The sequence below is a fragment of the Stegodyphus dumicola genome, chromosome 6 (assembly GCF_044657685.1).
Source record: "Stegodyphus dumicola isolate Sdum_Otavi_A_Nest chromosome 6, ASM4465768v1".
Lineage (NCBI taxonomy): Eukaryota > Metazoa > Arthropoda > Arachnida > Araneae > Eresidae > Stegodyphus > Stegodyphus dumicola.
The window spans coordinates 78,650,382-78,671,567 of record NC_140773.1 but is presented as its reverse complement, the minus strand read 5'-3'; the positions used below and the strand labels follow the sequence as shown (position 1 = coordinate 78,671,567).

Here is a 21,186-nt window from a genome sequence, read left to right as displayed (position 1 = left end):
GTATTTCTCGATGAAAGAAACAACTTTCTTTTGCAACGCACGTTTCCTTTTTTGTCAAATTTCATCCGGAGTTAGATTTTGTTCCCCTTAAAAAGATCAAATGATTTTTCATTTATAATTTAAAACTGAGTACACGTACATACACGTACATTCCTATGTATATCCATGCAAATTTATATGTACAATCAACAGAATTGTTACTCTCCGCCAAACACTGGCCATCTAAAGAAACAATCAGTTAAATGTTTATTTAGTAACATAAGAACATAATTATTATTTCAATTCTGTTATTTATTTGGAAAACGAACATAAAAATTTAAACAAAACTATTCAAGTTCTAAAAAGGAGTAGAAATTAAGAGTAGTTTTCAAGTTCTAAAAAGGAATAGACATTTCATTTTTTGCTATGAATACTAGAAATTAATAGGAAACAAAATACTAAAATCAAAACCATTTTAACAACTCATATGTTTGATATTTCATTTTAAATTTTATATTTTTAGTTGAAAGTATGATATGAAAATATTTTGAACTTCATAAGCAGAAAAAACATATGTTAAAATTTCTATAATAAAACATATACCATACAATCATATAAATATGAATCATATTTATATGTATAATTTGCCGCTCATTTCACCATTGATATCAATATACCTGTTACGAAGCATTCAAAGAAAAGCATTAAAGTAATAAAAAATGCAGCCATAACTCTGAATTCTATTTATAATGAAAAGTGATAAGTATTTAAAAATATTCAAACGCAGCATATCAAAAAATGAATACTTTCAAACTAATGCTTTTAGAATAAACTTAATAACACTTCTAAATTATTAATACTTCAAATAAAAATTTTAAAAATACAGTTCTGTGAACTCGCTTTCTGAGATAAGTCAATATAAGTCAACAAAAGTTCTTTTACCAAACTCACAAATTTCAAGAAAACACTTTGGGTGTAATAATTCAGTTAAGGGGAAAGAAAAGAATAACATTTAGATTATACCTTCATTTCCATGGAAAGGAAATCTTGAAGGAGCTGGTGGAGTATCTTGCACATTTATTTGACAGCAGTCTTTAGCATCTGTGTCGTCACAACTTGGATCTGAATCGCTTTCAGATTCTGATGATTCGCAAGATTCAGTATCTGAAGAAAGTAGTGCACTATCAGAGCCATTATCCATTATATAAGTTGAAAAATAAACTTACCTTTGATAATTTTAAAACTATAACTGATTGAAGAAAGCTAAAGTACAAAATGTGAAGAATACAAAAATGTTAACTTCAACATAAAGGTTTCAAAAAAAAGAACTAAGAATTTTCATAACTAACCTCAAATTTAAAGCACCTCAGCTATTGTTAAACTGTATCTTTTCCCCCTCGAAATTATGTTGTCAATAAAATTTCTAATGTATACATATGCTAATTTACTCCATGCCCTATTTTATCCAATAAACTTAGAAACCGTACAAAATGATTTTATTCATTTCAAATAGAAGAGAGTTTTGAAAAGAGAGAGGAACTTTTATAGTAATTTGATTCCTTCCGAAGGTCCCCATGAACATAGCAATTTATAACTGTCAGCTTTTACAACTAGGAATCAGATAAACTCTATTGTTCGGCAAACCGGACTGTCTAGTAATGTGTTCGGTACTGTCTAGTTTCCGAGAATGGCGATGTACGCAAGCTTTTTCCTCTTTCTGCCCTAAGAATAAACAGCTCATAGGGGAATTCTGAAAAATATATAACCCTTTCATATATGTACTCATACCCTGATATTAACAATAGCGTTTCTTCATTTAGATGGCTTTGAGCATGCAAATTCAGTAAGAAAACATGTACCATACTTATAACAAAGCAGGTTATCTCAGTAAATGAAGGGAATTAAATACCGGCAATGGCAAGATTTTGTCGTGGTTTGAAGACTAAGTAATTTATTCCTTTCAGAAAATGTTCTCGGAAAGCAAATCACCATTTAAGGATAGAAAAATGTTCTAATAAATTTAAATTGGGAATAAAATAATGAAAAAAATTAGAAACTCTTTTCTAGTAATTATTTTACTCCCTGAAAGTTGGTTTCACTATCCCCTTTTTAAGAAAATGACAGATGAAATGAATTTCAGAAACAGAATCTCGAAATCATCAATGGCTATCCAATATTCTACATTTGTAAGTACTTATTTAATTTGCATTTCAACCAAATGTTGAAAACAAAGCGGAAAAAAAAATCTCCTTACGAAAGGAAAAAGAAATGATTCTCATTCTTTTACAGTGATATTCCATTAAATTATATCAGAAAATCATATCATTGTTGGATGAAATAAATACTTATTTCAGCATGTTTCCTGTTTATAGATGTAACTCTCTTTTACAACTGAATACTGGTAGTTTTCCCTAGGTTTGAATTTCGGCGAATGCGTTTGTTGCTTGGTATTTTGGTGAATTTTAGGTTGTATATACGAAACCAGTTTCCCTGAAAACGTCATCTACAAAGGCATCCTTTTCCTCAAGCAGGTATCCATAATATGCTTTCTTGTCTTTTGCACAGCTTTCATAATCACATATTATTTTATTGAACATTTTTCACTTTCAAAGCTATAAATTAATGACATATCTATTTAGATTAATAAAAAGGTAAAAATTAGATGCATCATCGACATCATTTTGTTAGTAATATCATTATACAATTCATTGTATTTTTTTAGTGTACTGGGGAATTAAGGCACAGAAAATTTCTCAAAAGTATCATCACGTTTTCGTAAACTGATATATAGTGTTAATTATTATATTAAATCTCAGTTTATTACAGCAGAATTTGTAAATAGCTGCATTATGTATAGCTCTTGCTTCACTGAGCTTTCGCAAGTTAATCTGCGTCCATCCACATAATCGAGAAGCAGGTCGATTCTAGACATTTTGCCTCCCAGTGCAATCTCTGTGGGATCTTACTTCTATTGACCGATGTTCCATAAATTTAAAACATTTTTCCCACGCCTAAATTATGTTGTTCTGTGCTTCTTTACATTCTAAAACTATTTCCGTCCAATAAATTTTTGTTGCCAAGTGCCAAATTCTTAGAATTTCGCCATGTCTAAATTTTCTTGTTCGATGCCTCTTTAAATTCTAAGAATTTTTCAGCCATTAAAATCTGCCTCCCGGCCAGACGTGTTTTTCGATGCCACATATGGCACTGAAAAAGGTTGAAAAAACGGAATTTTAAAAGCAAATTTTCTACTTTTCATCAAACACATTTTATCGATTAGAGGTGTTATGGAAGCATTAAAATATTTATGTAATAACTACACAAATACTTCAGAATTTTTTTTTCCTCTCTACTGAATAAATACCTGTCTCTGACTACCTGCAAAATTGATTAAGTTTTATCCAAAATCTACGTCAAAGCGTTTCTTCTTGGCCTAATATTAAATTTTACATTGGCATGTTCCTATCCCTATTTGATGTTGACAAGATTTTTTCAAAAATTACTCTTCTTATTTTTTATTTTAAAACAAACAATTTAAATGGAAATCCTCAGATTGCTTTTATTTACTTAAATAATAGCATTTGATAATTTGAATTGAGATCTCTAAGTAATTTGCGTATTTTTTTTTCCTTTGAGAACATACAGACTCCCCGTGCACCACATATGTACAACACGGGGCTTACAGAAGTATGTTAACTAGAACAGTAAATGTTACATGTAAAAATTACATGCATAAATAAAGCGAACAAAAGCAGAGAACAGCAGTCTGGACTTCACGAAAACAAATAAGTTCACTGGCCAAATCACTCCGAACATTTTTAAATCGTTCTGTAAGCATAATCTAGGGCCATCAAATGTAGGGCACGAGAAAATCAAATGTTCTACATCCTGAGGAACTCTTTTTGAACATTCACATAAATTGTTTGATCGTAGATTAAAACGAAACAGATAACTTGCAAATTTACCGCGATGAGATAAAAACTGAGACACTTTAAAATTTAACGAGAGGAAAGAATCGGAATTCAGTCTATGGTAAATAGAAGGAAGGAACATTTTGGTGACTTCAGCATTAAAAGATGAAATGTATTCCTCATTCCACATAGCTAAAAGCTTTTTATAATGAAAGGACTTCCAATAACTCTTTGGAATACTAATGTTGATATCAATGGGTAAATTTAAGGCATCTTTAGCTAAGAAATCAGCTCTTTCATTTCCGTAGAAACCATGATGAGCACACACATAAGCAAAGCAGATATCAATACCTCTAATTCTAAGGGAACTAACAGTTACTAGGGTTTCGATAACTAATTTATCGCAGCTGGTAATACTGTTCAAAAGTTGAAGAGAAGAAAGAGAATCAGAACAAATAAGGTACTTTGAGGATGTTGTCCCATGATCCTGGATCCATTTGACGGCAAGATAAATGCACAGAAGTTCTGCTTGAAAAACTGTACATTCATTCGGTATACGGTGTCTAAGAAAACAAATCTCGGAATGGCCTTCAAAAAGAACAAATGCAAGGTCAACCTTGTTGTTCATCTTGCTGCCATCTGTAAAGAAAACCATATGAAAACTTATTTCAGCAGTCTCTTTATAATCGCAGAAATTTATGGGTTCTAAAGAAGCGGGATGAGGAAGATCAGTGAAGGGGACAATTCCATCAATACAGTTTTCCGAAGCATGAGTTGCCAATGACTCAAAAATATTATTCTTATATGCAATTTCAAAATCACTAGGCGTAACTCCTGCAAGAACAAAAGTAGCCTCATAGCTTAAGGTTCTATAACCACTAATAATACGAAGAAGAATTCTCCGTTGAATCTTTCTTAAATTTCTTTTGTTAACCTTCTTGGCAAGAACATGTCCCCAAGCACGACAGCCGTACGAAGTGAAAGCACAATACACTGCTTATACATGAGTTTCTTAACATCGTAGCTTACTCCAAAAGTATTTTTGGCAATTCGGTGAAAGCCATTAATAATTTTTTCACATTTAGCAGAAAGGAATTCAATGTGCTTTTTCCATGTTAATTTTTGCTCAAGAATGACACCAAGATATTTAACATTTTCTACAAATTCCAACGGAGAATTATCGAGCATCAAAGAAGCAATATTTTGTTCATCAAACGTACTGGGGACAAGCATAGCTTTACTATTTGAAGGATTGAAAGTGAGTTTATGAGAAATCGCCCAACTGGAGACAAAATCTAGAACTTCTTGTGCTCTCAAAAGAATGTTATTCAAAATCCTTCCTTGGAAAATTAATAGTAAGTCGTCTGCAAACTCAATTTTTAAACAACCGTCGAGATGACTTAAATGATCATATATGATTATGTTCCAAAGAGTAGGCCCGGATACAGAGCCTTGAGGACAGCCTTTTTCTAGAGAATAAACCTTAGCTTTGTTCCCAAGCTGAAGCTCAGTAGTCCTCTCGTTCAAGAAGCTTTTAAGAAGGTTCTAGATATTGTGTGGTATACCAGCATCTTTTAAAATTTTTAAGATAGATGGCCACCAAGCATTATCAAAAGCTCCTTTGAAATCCAGGAAAATAAGAAGTGTAGTATACTTCATTTTCTTTGCACACTGCAAGATATTACAAAGGCGAATAATGGCGTCTTCAGCGGACTTCCAAGGAGTAAATCCGAACTGAGAATCATTATAATTTGCGTATTAGAACCCCAAAAAAATGTAAAATAAAGCAAAAGTAAAATAAAGTAAAATAAATAGTAAAATAAAGCAAACCAAACCAAAAGCTTCAAATTGTTCTTTAACAATAATTTGCGTATTAGAACCCCCCCAAAAATGTTAAACAACAATTTGAAGCTTTTGGTTTGGTTTGCTTTATTTTTACTTCAAAGCACGCGAGAGCTATCTGCCTAAAGGGAGGAATGCCTCCGTGGAGAACATTCTAAGAGAAACTTGATCGCGTCCACATTATGCCCAGAGAAAACCACAAAATTTCCAATTTGAAAGGCAAAAGTATCTGATATTCTACATCTATATTTTTAAGAGTGAGATTTTCCTAACAATGAATTTTAGCAATTTACTACAAGTGCTATATTTAATTAAGAATTAAAACAATGTTCTTTTGTGATTTACATAAGGTTAGTGTTACATAAGGTTAGTTAAGGATTGTGTGTTACTTTCTGTCAAAAATAATCACATGAAAATGCACCGAATTTCACTACCATATAATTTAGTTCGGAAACTGAGAGGTATCTGTGACATCTTGTCTGCATGTAGACAATTTTTAATAAGGTTGTTATGACTGAAATTTGTTTCAAAATATTCAATATTTCATAACTTCTATCAACCAATAAATGAGATAAAGGTAAACTTCCCTTTCATAAATATGAAACAAGATAAACGAAATAAATTTGTGGTAAAATGAATTACAAACAATATGCCGAAATGACTGACACTGAGTATGTGTTTGTTATTTTAATAGTATTTTAATTATCAATTACATATAACTTTCAGTAGTAATTAGGTATTTTAAGCCTCTTATAAATTTTTTCTTAGCTTTAAAGCTCGATAGCATGAATCAAAAGCAAAAAATTAGTTAAACTACACTGGCTTACTAGTTCGTAAGATTATATTACTAAGATATGCACATAAAAACAAATTAAGATTCTATAAACGTACATTGAAATACTGAAACGTAATAAAAATCAATAACATTTTTACTTAATAAGCAACAGAGTCGGAACAAGGGTGAACACTTGCCTCAGGCGAATCATTAGAAGGGGCGCCAAATTGGCTATACGATTAGAAAATTACTTTAATTATGTTTTTAAATTTGTCAATAATTATTAGGGGAAACTGGCTTCGTCAAACTTAAATTAATAAAACCAAAAGAAAAAAAAATTACAAGAAAATCTGGAAATTAATGCAATGTGCATTTCGATGTTATTTCTTATTTATCAAAAAAGAATTTTTTAACGTTTTCATTTGAAAATTAGAAATAATTGGCTACATTATTTTTCTAAATTTATAAAACTACGATTAAAAAATACTTTAAGAATTATGGTATAATTATGCTATAAGAATTAGGATATTTTGATTTAATACAGTTATTTTTGCTTAATACCAAAAAAAAAATATCTTTTTTCGTCTAACCAAAGCATGGACACAAAACGTGGTCCTTCCTCCATAAGGGCAAAACCAGCCCATCTGCTTAATCGCCTCTAGGCAGTAATCAGAGGACAGTAGGAAACCATTACTTAAACGACTTGTTGATCGCCCTACAAGTAGGGAGTATTTTGCCTTCAGCCTTCGCCGCAGGCATTTACAACGCTTGCCTTACAGAATCATACTTCCCCGTTATCTAGAAACACGCAAGCATCTTTGTCTTACAAAAACCAAAAAAACCACCCGACAAACTCACAAGCTACAGGCCAATTAGTCTGCTCTCTTCACTTGGGAAGATCTTAGAAAAATTAATCCTAACAAGACTCCAACCGTATCTGGGATTTCTACCGAATGAACAGTATGGTTTCCGGAGAGGACTCTGTACAGTTCACCAGTTGATCAGAATTACAGAATTCATTGGCTCTGTTATCAAAAACAAACTCACTGTCGCCTTTCTCATGCTAGACGCGGCCAAAGCTTTTGACCGCTTTTGGCATGAGAGACTTATTTACAAACTTATACAAATCAAATTTTCCGAGAGCTAATTCTTATCCTAAAATCTTTCCTTGATCACAGAACCTTCTCGGTAAAGCAAGGCGAATACACCTCAAACTCCCACCCCATCCGAGAAACCTTCTCACAAGGCAGTATCCTTGATCCTGTTTTTTATCTAATTTACGCAGATGATTTCCCCAATTTCAAAACAGACTATAACTTCCTCCTTGCCTGTTATGCGGACGACACGGCACTAATCCAAAGATCCCGCCGCCCAAACCAGGCCATCGTCAAACTTCAAGAAAATATGTCTACAGTTGAAACATGGTGCACCAAAAGGAGAATTAACATAAACCCTGAAAAATCTGAAATCTTACTGATACGAAAGTACAAACATACAGACAGAATCACCAACTCGGTTTCCCTCTTCGGCCAACAAATCCCCATCGTAATAAAGCTTGGCAGTATTTTCAATAGAACCTTCACCTGGTCGAACCACATAAATGAAATCAAGAGAAAAACTTTTGGTATCATCAGAAAACTCTACTGTCTCCTATCAAATTCTTCCGGGCTCACTCTCTCAAAGAAAAAGAAAATCTTCATTTCAATAATTCGGCCGATGATCACGTACGCTTCACCGGTATGGGCGAATGCCGAAAATTCAGAGATCGAAAAGCTACAAATAGTACAAAATAAATTTCTCCGTTTAATTACTGAAGCACCCTTCTTCATAAGAAACAAAAACCTACACCACGATCTCCACATCGCATACATACAGGATCATATCCACAAGCTAAACGCAAATTTCTTTAGAAAAGCTACGGAAAACACCCATGCAAACGTTTCAAACATCCTTGCATACGAAATATTTGAAGAAGATTATTTCAATAGACCATACGCTGCACACATCATTAACATGATCAACGCAAACATCTAACCACACTCTTATTCACAGGAAATCACCCTTTCAATCACGAAAAGACTCCATTTCCCACATATTTTTACATAGAGATCCCCCCTCCCCTTACTTTCGGCTGTCTTTCAAAATTGTATGGCAATGAAAAGAGCCCCCTTACTCTCGCACACTGAGCATTTCTCGCCCACCTATCACCTTCTTCCTCTCTGGCCCAAGACTGCTGTGACTCCTTCCCAGTTTCAAGATCTTCTGTAACGTCCAATAGATGGCGCCAGTTATGCTGCTCTTAAGCCATCTATCCAGCTACGCACTCAGCTACAGCTATCCTCCGAAAGTATTATCGTATGTCTGCCTCAGTGCTCAGTGCTCAATATAGAAATTTTGTCAACAATATCGACTTATCTGTTCACATTAATCTGGACTTGCATCTTATTTTTCCAGAACTATGATCGTCAACTTTCGAAAAATAGAAAATTGCTGCTCTACTGGGATAGGTTTTTAACCAGGTGGGGACCATTTCAATGAACCTTCGGTTCACCGAGGAACGAGGAGGGGGAAAGGAAATCTAACAAATGCCGTTTTCAGGTCAATTTTAGTTCACTCTAAATGAAAAAAAATGACAACATGATTAATTTTTACTACAGTTTTCGAAACGTAAATAGAATCGAATGCGAGCCGGCCGGTGGGTTAATATTCTGTGGCATCTCTGAGTCGTTTTGCTGTTCTCTGATACAAAGGACAGCCATGGTGGTAAGCTGGGTGCCTGATATCGTGCTGCATTCCGTGCTTATGATTTACATCCCCACAATTGATACATGCTGGTTTTCGTGCGTGGCAGTCTCGCACATCGTGTGAACCTGCACAGTACGCGCAGTACTGGTATTTGGAAGGACTCGAGACTTGTAGGTGGCCTATTCTAAGCTGTTGACATTTAAACGGTGCTCAATGTAGAACCTTTGTCAACAATATCGTCACATTTAAAGCAGCGCTTGATCCCGAGATATTCTCGAATGATGTGTGCATGCCATCCTGTGTATAAATGTTTCACTCGGAGAGCTGCTGTGAAGCTATGAGGGTCACATTCAAAGGCCCATTTGACGTGCTTTTCCCTGCGTTTTTTGAGCTTGAAGAGCAGCCTAAAGGTGTTTCTTGGAGCTCCCGTGGCTGTACTGAGTTTATCCACAAGTTCCTCAAGCTTCGTGTCCTCTGCAACATTGTAAACCACACAACGTGGGTTCCGTCTTGTAGAGTATTGAATGTTGGCCGGAACTTCCGCTCTTTGTATTTGTGCCTCCATTTGTATTAGGTCTTCCAGGATTTTAAAGAACACCTCGAAGCCGCACTTCTTGTGTGCTACAATCTTAGTACGCGTACAAGAGCTTATGGCCACAGATCAAATTGACAGGTTTCTAGTCCTAACTCAGAATAAACAAGAAGATTCAACTGCGGGAACAAATTTCTAGATAAGAAGAAAGGCGGTCGCCAAAATAAACAGCAATATTCTAAACAAGAGGCAGTAAAGCAGCCGTTAAACTAGGCCGGGGTTCTGAAAGGAAGGCACAGTCATCCCGCTCTGCTGAAGAAACCTCGAAAGTACAATTAAATACGGTAATAATAAAAAAATTCCTTACCTGTTATACATATTTTACTAAATAACGGGCCAACAGAGGTCTTAGTGGACATTGGGGCACAAGCTAATTTTTTTTCAGAAATTTTTTTTCGAAAACATTTTAAGAAATATAGGTTGTTTAAAGTTCAAAATACCAAAGTTACTGCAGCTCAGGGCAAACATTGTTCATGTATAGATAAAGCGACTTTTAATGTGGAGATCAAGAATGAGGTTCAAAAATCAATATTTTTTGCTGTGCGTAATTTACAGGCTTCAGTCATTTTACGTTTCTAGAGTTTCTAAAGACTTACACTACTTAATTTCAAAAAACAGACTGTGGAGCTGCACATGCAAACAAGGGATACGGAAGCAGTGAAATTTTCAGATTTGAATCTTTCAGATGTGCAAGACTAAGACAGAAGAAAATTAGAAGAACTGGTAAGAACATTTTCTGATTTATTTTCTGAAATACCTAGACAGATCCAGTTATTACATCACGAAATCGAGTTAAAAAATGTGAAGCCTGTGAAAACTAGGCCCTACCGCTATGATTGCGTTAAAGAAAAATTTACAGAGGATCATATTCAGCACATGCTCAAAAATAGAATAATACGCCTATAAGCAACCCATATGCTAGCCCTGTAGTGCTTTGCCGTCAAAAGAACGACCTGTTTTCCTCAAATTTTAGTATAAATTCGCAGTAGAATAGCTTACTTAGATACCTGGGCTATAAAACTTCTAAAAGGAGTATACAAATGAAAGGCTAAAAAATTATTGATAATTACCTCCGCCAGATACAGCAAGAAAACTCGCCTCATTCTTAGGCACGTTTTCGTGGACAGCTGAGGCTAACACCGCGTTTGAGAAACTGAAAAAAGCACTAATTCAAGGCCGGTTTTAAAATTCCCGGAGGGTGACGGAAATGTCGAAAGTTCGGCTGACAAATCGGATTATGCTATAGGCGCTGTTTTTATGCAGAACCATCAACCCGTGGTCTCCTTTTCCAAAATCCTTAATCAAACACAGTGAAACTACACAGCCACGGAGAGAGAAACATGGGCCGTACTTTTAGCGGTGCAGAAATATACAGTCTGTTTTGGTAAGGCACCGATTATCGTGTATTCAGTTCACGCTTCGGTGGAGCGATTATACTCCGAAAAATATTTATCGCCACGATTCATCAGATGGACATTAAAATTGCAAGACTTCAATTTAATAATCAAACACACGTCTGCTAAAGAGAACATCGTAGCCGAAGCTTTATTCCGAATAAAACTAGACGATGGAGGAAAAGAAATAAAATGTAATTACAAACTGATCCAGAGTATAGGCATATTTATGCATACTTGCAAGATCCGGAAAATGTTGAACATCCGGATATAGTGGCCATCAAGAATAGAGCAGAAAATTACGAAACAATCGAGAAACTCTTATTTTTTACTAAAACAACAAATGAGAATAGTGAAGTTAGCCCAGTCATTTCAGCCAGACTGCGACTTAGCATATTGCAAGAATTACATGATGCGCCTACTGCCGGTCATCGTAGCATTAAAAAAAACAGTACAAAGAGGGCGGGAGGCGGTTTTTTCTGCAAATTAAAGAACTGCTAACGGAATATGTCAGGTCCTGTCATGCGTGCCAATTAGTTAACTATGTAAATTACAACCCGGACGGGTATCTAAATAGTATAAGGGCTACTTTCCCAAATGAAGTAATTGGCATAGATTTATTAGGTCCTTACCCAAAAAGAGAAAGTAATAAAAATAGATATTTACTAGTTATTGTCGATCATTTCTAGAAGTAGGTAGAAATAGCCCCCTTAAAAGAGCCTCAGTGAAAATTGTATCCGATGTACTTCTAAATTAATACGTTCTAAAATATGGTGCAACACTTAGGGTAATATCAGATAACAGTCCCCAATTTATTACTCAAATTTTCGAAGAGCTGTGTGCAGGGCTTGGCATCCGTCACCTAAAGTTGATCCTGTACAGACCGCAGTCAAATATTGCCGAGTGAGTAAATAGGAACATTGTACAAATCATCTGTAGCTACGTAAAAACTTATCACCGACGCTAGAATGACTGCCTCAATGAGTTGGCTTTTGCCCTGAGAATGGCCAGGCACGATACCGTGGTAAAAACTCCTTGTGAATTATTTTTGGGAAGAAGAATAATTACCCCCTTAGATAAACTGTTCCTTGCCCAAAAAAGGGTGGGAGAATTTAGAATTAACGATATAAAAAAATAATAGATAAGCAACAAGGAACTAAGACATAGTCAGAGGAAACCAAAAACTGTATTATGGCAGAAAAAAAGGGATTTTGATCTTAAAGCAGGGGATAAAGTTCTTAAATTGCAACATTTATTGTTTTAAGTCCCACAACAGAAAGTGTCTAAATTTTATCCTCGTTTAGAGGTCCGTATATTATTGAGCTTATTTGTGGTTCGGTTGTATACTTAAAAGGAGAAAGAGTAGGCAATATCACTGCCAATGTGGATGAAGTCAAAAAATACTATGACCGAAATGCTATCTATTTTTAGAGATGTTTTACAGGAAGCACCAAACACAGGTGAAAGGCCCTCAGCATCGGAAATGGTTCTGACAAGAACGAAAAGGAAAGAGCCCAGAGTGGTGGAGCCAGAAGGAAAGAAACGACGACAGGATGAGCCAAGAGGCATTAACAAACGATAATTGGAGCCAGAAAGAGATGCTGAGTGGAAGAGGAATATCTCAGTTGCAACAAACTACTGAGAAGCCAAAGTGCTCAGACCACTGACCAAGGGAACTTCTTACGGCTCAACTCGCAAGGTACCAGCACAGGTAGAGTTGAAGCATGTTGCAACCCCCTTGTATTGCGCTGTGGGGTCGATATATTCTCGCCAAGTATTTAAATGTAACCCTATATATTTCTTCTTCTATGTCTAGCAGATTGATTTGAACCGAGATTAAATCCTCGGTAATAATAATGATAATTTTTTTAATTTGTTAATAAAACTTAGTTTAATTTGAAAGTCTCTTTATTTTGATCTGAACACGATTAATGAAAGCTTACCTTACGCATCTACATTTTTGCTGACGTCCGCGACAGGATTGGAGTGTTTCGATTCAAGATAAGCTGTTTTATCATTTCTGTAATAATTTATTGATTGATTAAGTTAAACTGTTAACTTACAATGACGTCGGAAATCCATACTCTAATTAAAAGGCGTACTGGGATGAGAACACAGACAACGAAATTAGGTAATAAAATACATACCATTCTTGAAAACGAATCAACAGAATTAGATGATATGTTTGATCTTTTGAATATTTGCAAAGGTCAATTCTATGAGAAATATGAAATTTTAAAGAAATTAAATTCAGATATTCAAAATCTTTATACCGGTGCCAATTTCAATAAAGAAATCGAAAGTGCTGAAAATTATAGTGAGAAAATAATTGAATCACAGTACAAAATCACCAAATTTGTAAATGAACGCAACATGATAAACCAAATTACTGATTCTCAAATTACTCACTTAAGAAATGATTCTAGTGCTTTAAATACTAATGTTGATCGTTCAGTGTGTAAGGATTACGTTAATTTTATTAACATTTAAATTTTAAGTTAAAGTATATTTCCTGTCAAATTCTTAACTTCCACTTACGACTTCCGTCCAGAACTCAGTTTTGGAATCACTCTGAATACTTAATGAGGAAGAGCGGTATTTAAACCGCGAAGTTCTACTTGAGTTAGAGAGAATCAGAGCTTCTGATTTGTGCGCGTCTGCCCTTTTGGCTACTCTCTCTCAAAGTTGTTATTACTCTTGGCCGTACTCAGGCCCTTGATAAGCATCGTAGTCAAATACAGTTAAGGGACCAACTCGATTAGAATCTTCATAGCTTCGGCTATTACTTCTTTAGTTAATCTTAGTTTTAGTTTTTTTAGTTTATTTCTTAGTCTCTTAAATTCAAGCCTAAGTGTCGGCTTTTATTGTACACTCCAAGACGGAGTTTTGTTAAATCTTATTGGAATAATAAAGAGCTAGTTACCCTTCCATCTTGTTGTTTCTTGTCACACGAACTTAAGCGATTATTCGCCAGCTAGTTCTTAAGGTTACTCACGTTTGACTACTAATACACAGTGGTAAACCTCACATTTGGCGCCCGAAAAGTTTTCAACGGACCATGTCGTTAGAATCCGGGAAGTTTACGTTGACCTCTCCAACCTTTCAGGTCCCTCAGACGTCCACGAATCCAATGGATTGATTCGTATTTATTTTGGAAGCGATGCGGGCCTCCATGAAGCCAACTGCAACATTTGACGGCAAAGGTTCAGTAATGACATTTCTGGACCAACTGGACATACATTTCACTTTGCATCCTGTGAGCCAGCTGCAAAAGGCGACCATCGCTACCACAGCCTTAAGAGGTCAAGCCTTCAGCTGGTATAAAGGCATAGGAAAATTCTTGTAGGGGGACCCAGGATCGGAATTGTGCAACTGAGAAAATTTTAAGTCGGCATTAGTGAAAGCATTTCCAGTAGTTATAAGGATCGTGCGAAGCTAGAATCAGAATTGTACAGTAAATATCAAAGCAATTTCGATGAGTTGACGGAATTTATTCTACGAAAAATACAAATTTTTAATCTATTATACGGGAAAAAGCCCGATAATGAACTTATTGACGTAGTTCTACCGCGTCTATTGCCGTCAGCTCAAGATTTCCTCGAAGTCCGTAACCCGCAAACGCTAGAAGATCTATTTCAGCTTGCGGTGAAGTTCCAAAGCCGAAGGAACTCGGAGAAAGCACGTGCGAACCAGTTTGGCCAACACTCAAGATTTACTCCTCAAAAGAAACCGCAAGTTCAGCAGAATGCGTATCGGCAGACGGGAAAAAGTGAAAAGTTCAATAACAAGAGCGCAGATAAATCGAAGAGGGGCGGATACAAAAGTCAGCGTAAAGAGGCGGCGGGGAACCAGAATTTAAACGCAAACCGGTGATCGAGAAGGGGCAACGGTCACCGAGTGGGAAGGAAGACCCCTCAGAAATTCATTTAAATACAGTGGTAGTACAAAATCTAGCTATGCCAGAGATACATATTCTGGTAAATAATATACCAACCACTGCACTCCTGGACACAGGGGCTCAATGTTCATTTCTCTCAGAAGATTTTTTCCAGAAGCATTTTCGTCGTTACAGAATGTTTAAAGCCACGGGACAAAAGTAATTGCCGCCCAGGGCACACAGTGCGTATGTTTGGGAAAAATCACACTGCATGTTCAAATTAAAAATGAGGTGTCAAAAGTTCATTTTCTTGTCGTGAAAAATTTACTCACGTACGTCAAATTAGGGGTCGAGTTTTTATCCGCATCCAGCGCAAATCTTAATTTCCAGAATTCTACGTTTCAAGTGCACATGGATACAGTGGAAGAAGATAAAAGTTTCCATGCCGGAAATGGGCTGATGCTTGATGAAAAGGAGAAGATTGAAACTTTGGTAAGAAAATTTAATTCTCTGTTCAGTGATAAAGCTGGCTTCTGCCAAGTAGTGCCATTCTATTAATACAGGCAATGCCCCTCCAGTTCGGTTGAAGCCCTATGGATATGACAGAGTGAAAGAACAAATTATCGAAAAACATATTGAAAAGATGCTAAATAATAAAATTGTTGTGCCAAGCACTAGTTCTTACGCAAGTCCAGTGGTCTTTTGTAGAAAGAAGAATGGGCTACCGCCTGAACACCCGGACTCGTATAGGTTTCCAGTTGATTATCGTAAACTTAACAGTATAACAAAATGTCCCACATATCCCCTACCAATAATTGACGAAATAATTAGGAAAATTCGCTCGATTAAGTTTATGACATTCTTAGATCTAACGTCGGGTTATTTTCAAATCGCCGTAAAACCGGAGGATGTTGAAAAGACCACATTTATTACAAAATCAGGCGTCTATGCCTTCACAAGAATGCCATTTGGTTTAAGCGGAGCGCCAGCTACTTTTCAAAAAGCAATGGACATAGTCCTGAGGCCAGTTTTAGGTAAAAGTACAAATATTTATCTTGACGACATAATAGTTACCAGTGAAACATTTGAGGAACATTTGAAACATTTAGAAGAAGTTTTTGCCGTTGCCTTTACTTAACGAGGCCGGTTTCAAAATATATGCAAGAAAGTGCAAGTTCGCGGCAAAGGAATTGCGATACCTTGGGTACTAAATTTCTAATAAGTGCATAGAGACTGATTACTCAAAAATACAAGCAATTAGAAGTTATCCTCCTCCAAATACGGCTAAAAATTTTCTTCATTTTTGGGCTTATGTTCCTATTATAGAATATTTATAAAGGATTTTGCGAAAATAATTGAGCCACTTCTAGTGTTAAAAAGAAAGAAAAGTAGATTTTCTTGTGGACAGCCGAAGCAAACACCGCTTTTGAACAACTAAAAAATGCCCTAATTAATGCGCCAGTACTTAAAATCCCAGAAGGCGAAGAAGGTCTAGAGATTGCAGCAGATGCATCCGATTATGCAGCTGGAGCGGTGCTTTCCGAGAATGGGCAACCTATAGCCTTCTTTTCGAAAACTTTGAATTCTACCCAGAGGAACTATTCCGCCACAGAGCGAGAAACGCTCCTGTCTTATTAGCAGTTCAGAAGTTTTGTGTCTACTTCGGAAGTTCACCGGTAGCAGTCTACTCAGATTATGCGGCAGTGAGTCGCTTGTATTCAGGAAATAAATTATCGCCTCCTCTGATACGGTGGACTTTAAAGTTACAAGAATTCAATTTAATTATAAAACACATGCCTGGAAAAGAAAATGTAGTTGCCGATGCCCTTTCACGAATAAAAATTGATGAAGAGGGAAATACAATTAAGTGTGCTATGCTCACCTCAAGAGTTATTGAGTCTCATGATACAATAGTTGAAGAATTGCGAAAGGACCCGGAATTTAAAGATATTTGCGCATACCTGGAAGACCCGGAAAAGTTTGAGCATATAGATTTAACGGCTATTCGCAATAGGGCGCAGCGTTACGAAATAATCGACAAATTGTTATTTTATACAAAGGTAACAAATGAAAATCAGGAATACCGACCAGTGATCCCAGCGAGTCTACGTTTAAGTACCTTAGAGGAGTTGCACGATCTACCATCTGCTGGACATTTCGGAATTCGAAAAACACTACAGAGTGTAAGCGAAGCGGTTTATTTTCCGCAGTTACAAAGAGTTGTTACGGCGTATGTTACGTCGTGCCATATGTGCCAGTTAATAAACAATGTTAATTACAGCCCAGCCGGGTATATAAAAAAACATAAAGAGCACTTTCCAAAATGAAATAGTTGGCATAGATTTGCTTGGACCCTACCCTATTACAAAAATAAGTAAAAACAGATATTTATTAACAATTGTTGACCATTTTTCAAAATGGGTAGAAATAGACCCTCTTAAACGAGTTTCAGCTAAAATTGTCGCAGATTCGTTTTTAAATAAATATATTTTAAAATACGGGGCAGCACTAAAAGTAATATCAGATAACGGAAAACAGTTTGTTAGCAATATATTGAAAAATTTGTGCACAGGACTTGGCATACGCCATCTAAAAATGGTACCATATAGACCGCAATCGAATATAGCGGAACGCGTAAATAAGAATATTGTAAAAATTATCAGGGGATATGTGAAAAATTTTCATGACCGCTGGGACAGCTGTGTAAATGAGTTAGGTTTTGCCTTGAGAACAGCAAAGCATGATACTACGCAGAAGATCCCCGCGGAGTTAGCTTTAGGAAAAAAAATCATAACGCCTTTGGATAAGCTGTTCTTTGTACAGCAGAGACAAGAAGAATTCAAGTTAAAAAGACATTCAGAGAATTATAGATAAAGGAATTGATTATTCGGATGTAGCAAGGGAAAAACAAAAATTATATTGCGATAGAAATAGAAGGCAGTTGGAGTATAAAGTAGGACAGAAAGTCTTAAAATTAAAACATTCTTTATCATCTGCACCTGAAAACATAGTTGCGAAGTTTGAGCCCAGATCTGAATGACTTTACATGGTCGAAAGAATAAGGGAAGCCAGGTTTTATTTAAAGGCTGAAAATGGCCAACAACTGGTTGCAAATATTGATCAGTTAAAACTTTATTACAGCCGCACTGACTTTAAAATATTGCAGGTTTTATTACAGGATCCTGGAAGGGAGGAGAGAAGCCCGCCAGTTCAAAAGCACAGCTGTGGTCCCCCAACACAGAAAAGGAAACAGATCGAGCAATCATCGACCAGGCGGATCCAACCCGGTAATGTTGCAGGCGCACGAAAACGGAGGAGGTTAGCACCGACGGATCAACGAGCCAGAACCGAGGATTCTGCGAAAACACCAGTACCACCGGCTAAGAGAGTGAGACCTGTTGACAAGGTTCCAGTCAAGCAGAAATTTCAACGAGGGGTGGAAGCTACGAGACGTAAACCACAGTTTCCAGCGGCAACAACTACAAGGGAGGCCCAAGGAGGTCCAGAACGGAGAATGAAAAGCGAGAAAAGACCTGCGAAGACCAAGTTGACTAAGTTGCCTGACCAAGAAGGTCCAAACGAAGTTTCAAAGACCCTGAAGGACGGATAGCCCAACCGGAGCTCTAAAAAGGAGACTGACGCTCCAAAACCCGCAGCCGTCCCGCAAGAGTCCCAGATGCCTAGACAAGAGGCAGAAGAGGAAATGGAAGGGCACAGAGCGTCAAACGGCGAGAAGAAGGCTGGAGATGATGAAGTATCCGACGTTTGAACAGTTCTGCCACATCAGAATGCAGGAATACAGAAAATATAAGTGAAAATTTCCTTGCTTATTTTACTTTAAAAACACATTTCAGTTTATATCACCTTGCTCTAAGTTGCTAAAGATGTTTAGAAAAGTTAAATCGCAGATAGCGAGAACTTGATTGTAAATATCTGTAACCATAGATTTTTATGTTCGCAATTTGGCGATAAACTACTAGCGTTAAATACTTTTAAGAACTCGCAAGTTGCGAGAATTAAATTGTGAATACGTTTAGTCGGAAGACTCTTTGAATACTGAAATCTGTTAACGTAAAGTTAAGATTTCGTGTAAAGATGGCAAATTGTAATTAAGCAACTATGACTGTTGATGTAAAGTGAATTCAAAAGTAATGTGTAAATATTTAAATGTGCATGTTAAAGTAGAAGTGTTTAATCTCTGTGTTGAAATATCTTAAAGTTAAACTTGTGCAAAAGATAAATTTTGGCCTCTGTGTTACTGAATTGTGAAAGAATTGAATGTTCGGTATATATGTGTGTTTGAGGTTAGGCTCTCCAGTTAACACTTTTAAAAGTAAAAGTAAGCTTTCGCTTATTACATTAGGAAAGTGTTTGCGTGTAGGGAGTCTTGTAAGGTCTATTTTAGTGTTAGATGTTGTGTAGCAGTAGTTTTGTTCGCGGTAACACAACATAAATATCCAACATTAAGTACATTTCAGTACATTTGCTGGAGAGCAGGGGGGGAGTGTGTGTGCCTGATTATGGCAAAGCTTCGAGGGCTATCTGCCTAAGGGGAGGGATGCCTTCGTGGAGCACTTTATAAGGGAAACTGGCTCGTATACACGTTACACATGGGGAAAACCACGAAAACGCCCAAGCAGCCAGCCCGTTCGAGGGATTCGAACCTCGAAACGAACTACCAGTGTTCAGCGACTTTACCGCTCGGCCGCTGGTGAGACGAGAGCATGGGGGAAATAGAACTTTAGTATGAATGAAAGTGTATGATGGCCAAATGAGAAAATAAAAGCGTAATTTTAGGATTCATAGAAAAGCTTTGTAAAATGCACTACTAATGATATTTCCTTCCAGAAATGGAAGGATCAAGACTTGACTTAAAAGCAGCTGAATAAAGTTTCCATTAAAAGAAGATGATGTGTGTTCAGAACAGAGGAATGTTTTGTAAAATTTTATAAAATTTTTTTCTAGTTTAGTCTAGCTTTAGAAGTGTTGTAAAGTTGGCCCTAAAACTGAACTTTAAAGTTATTTAATTAATTCAAAAGTTAGAAGTGTGTAGTTAACGTAAGAAGTTTTTCAGACTTTAAAGTCTTAAACAAAGTCGTTTTGAGACCTTATTTTTCGAGTATTTAAAGTCTGGTCGGAAGCTATGTAAGGATTATGTTATTTTTATTAACAGTTAAATTTTAAGTTCTTTTCCAGTCAAATTCTTAACTTCAACTTACGACTTCCGTCCAGAACTCAGTTTTGGAATCACTCTGAATATTTAATGAGGAGGAGCGGTATTTAAACCGCGAAGTTCTACTTGCTGTGTTAGAGAGAATAGAGCTTCTGATTTGTGCGCGTCTGCCTTGTAGCTACTCTCTCTCAAAGCTGTTATTACGCTTGGCCATACTCAGGCCCTAGATAAGCTTCGTAGTCAGATAGAGTTAAGGGACCAACTCGATTAGATTTTTGATAACTTCGGCTATATCTCTTTAGTTAATCATAATTTTAGTTTACTTCTCAGTCTCTTAAGTTGAAACCCAAGTGTCGGCTTTTATTGTACACTCCAAGACGGAGTTTTGTTAAATCTTATTGAAATAATAAAGGGTTAGTTACCCTTTCATCTTGTTGTTTCTTGTCACAACTTAAGCGATTATTCGCTAACTAGTTCTTTAGGTTCACTTGTAAGGATCTTAAGTTTTACTAACGTTTATTTTATTTTAAATCTTTACTATCACTTCTTATTTTCTACTTCCGGCCAGAATTATAAGCGTTAACGTATTTATGCAAAGTTTGTCTGGCGAACGCCAAGTATTTAAGTTGTGGCTTTTTGCCAAGCGAGGGAGAGGAAGCAGTTAGTCGAAGCAGGCCGCTTACCTTAGAAGTTTTACTCAATTGCTGGTTGCCTTCCAGGCCAGAGGTTTTAATCCTCTTGATAATTTTAAACGTATTGTAGTGTTCACAGTTCTCTGTACTACATACGGCTTCCTGTTAATATAAGGCCAATCTTCCACGTTTATTATTTTAAAGTCAAATTAGAGTTTAGTTTTATTTTTATATTTTTACGTTTAGACCACAAGTAGTGGGTCTTT

The 21,186-nt window shown here is 36.3% G+C and overlaps 1 protein-coding gene across 6 annotated transcripts in view; it reads right to left on the bottom strand.

Annotated features, from left to right (window-relative positions):
• Positions 1 to 21,186, bottom strand: part of LOC118185660 (uncharacterized) — a 154,346-nt gene that overhangs the window by 44,047 nt on the left and 89,113 nt on the right. For all 6 annotated transcript variants that reach the window (XM_085818563.1, XM_085818565.1, XM_035355552.2 and 3 more), the window contains one exon: positions 1,003 to 1,143. In XM_085818563.1, the coding sequence (XP_085674689.1) occupies positions 1,003 to 1,143 (141 nt within the window). The remainder of the gene's footprint in view (positions 1 to 1,002; positions 1,144 to 21,186) is intronic.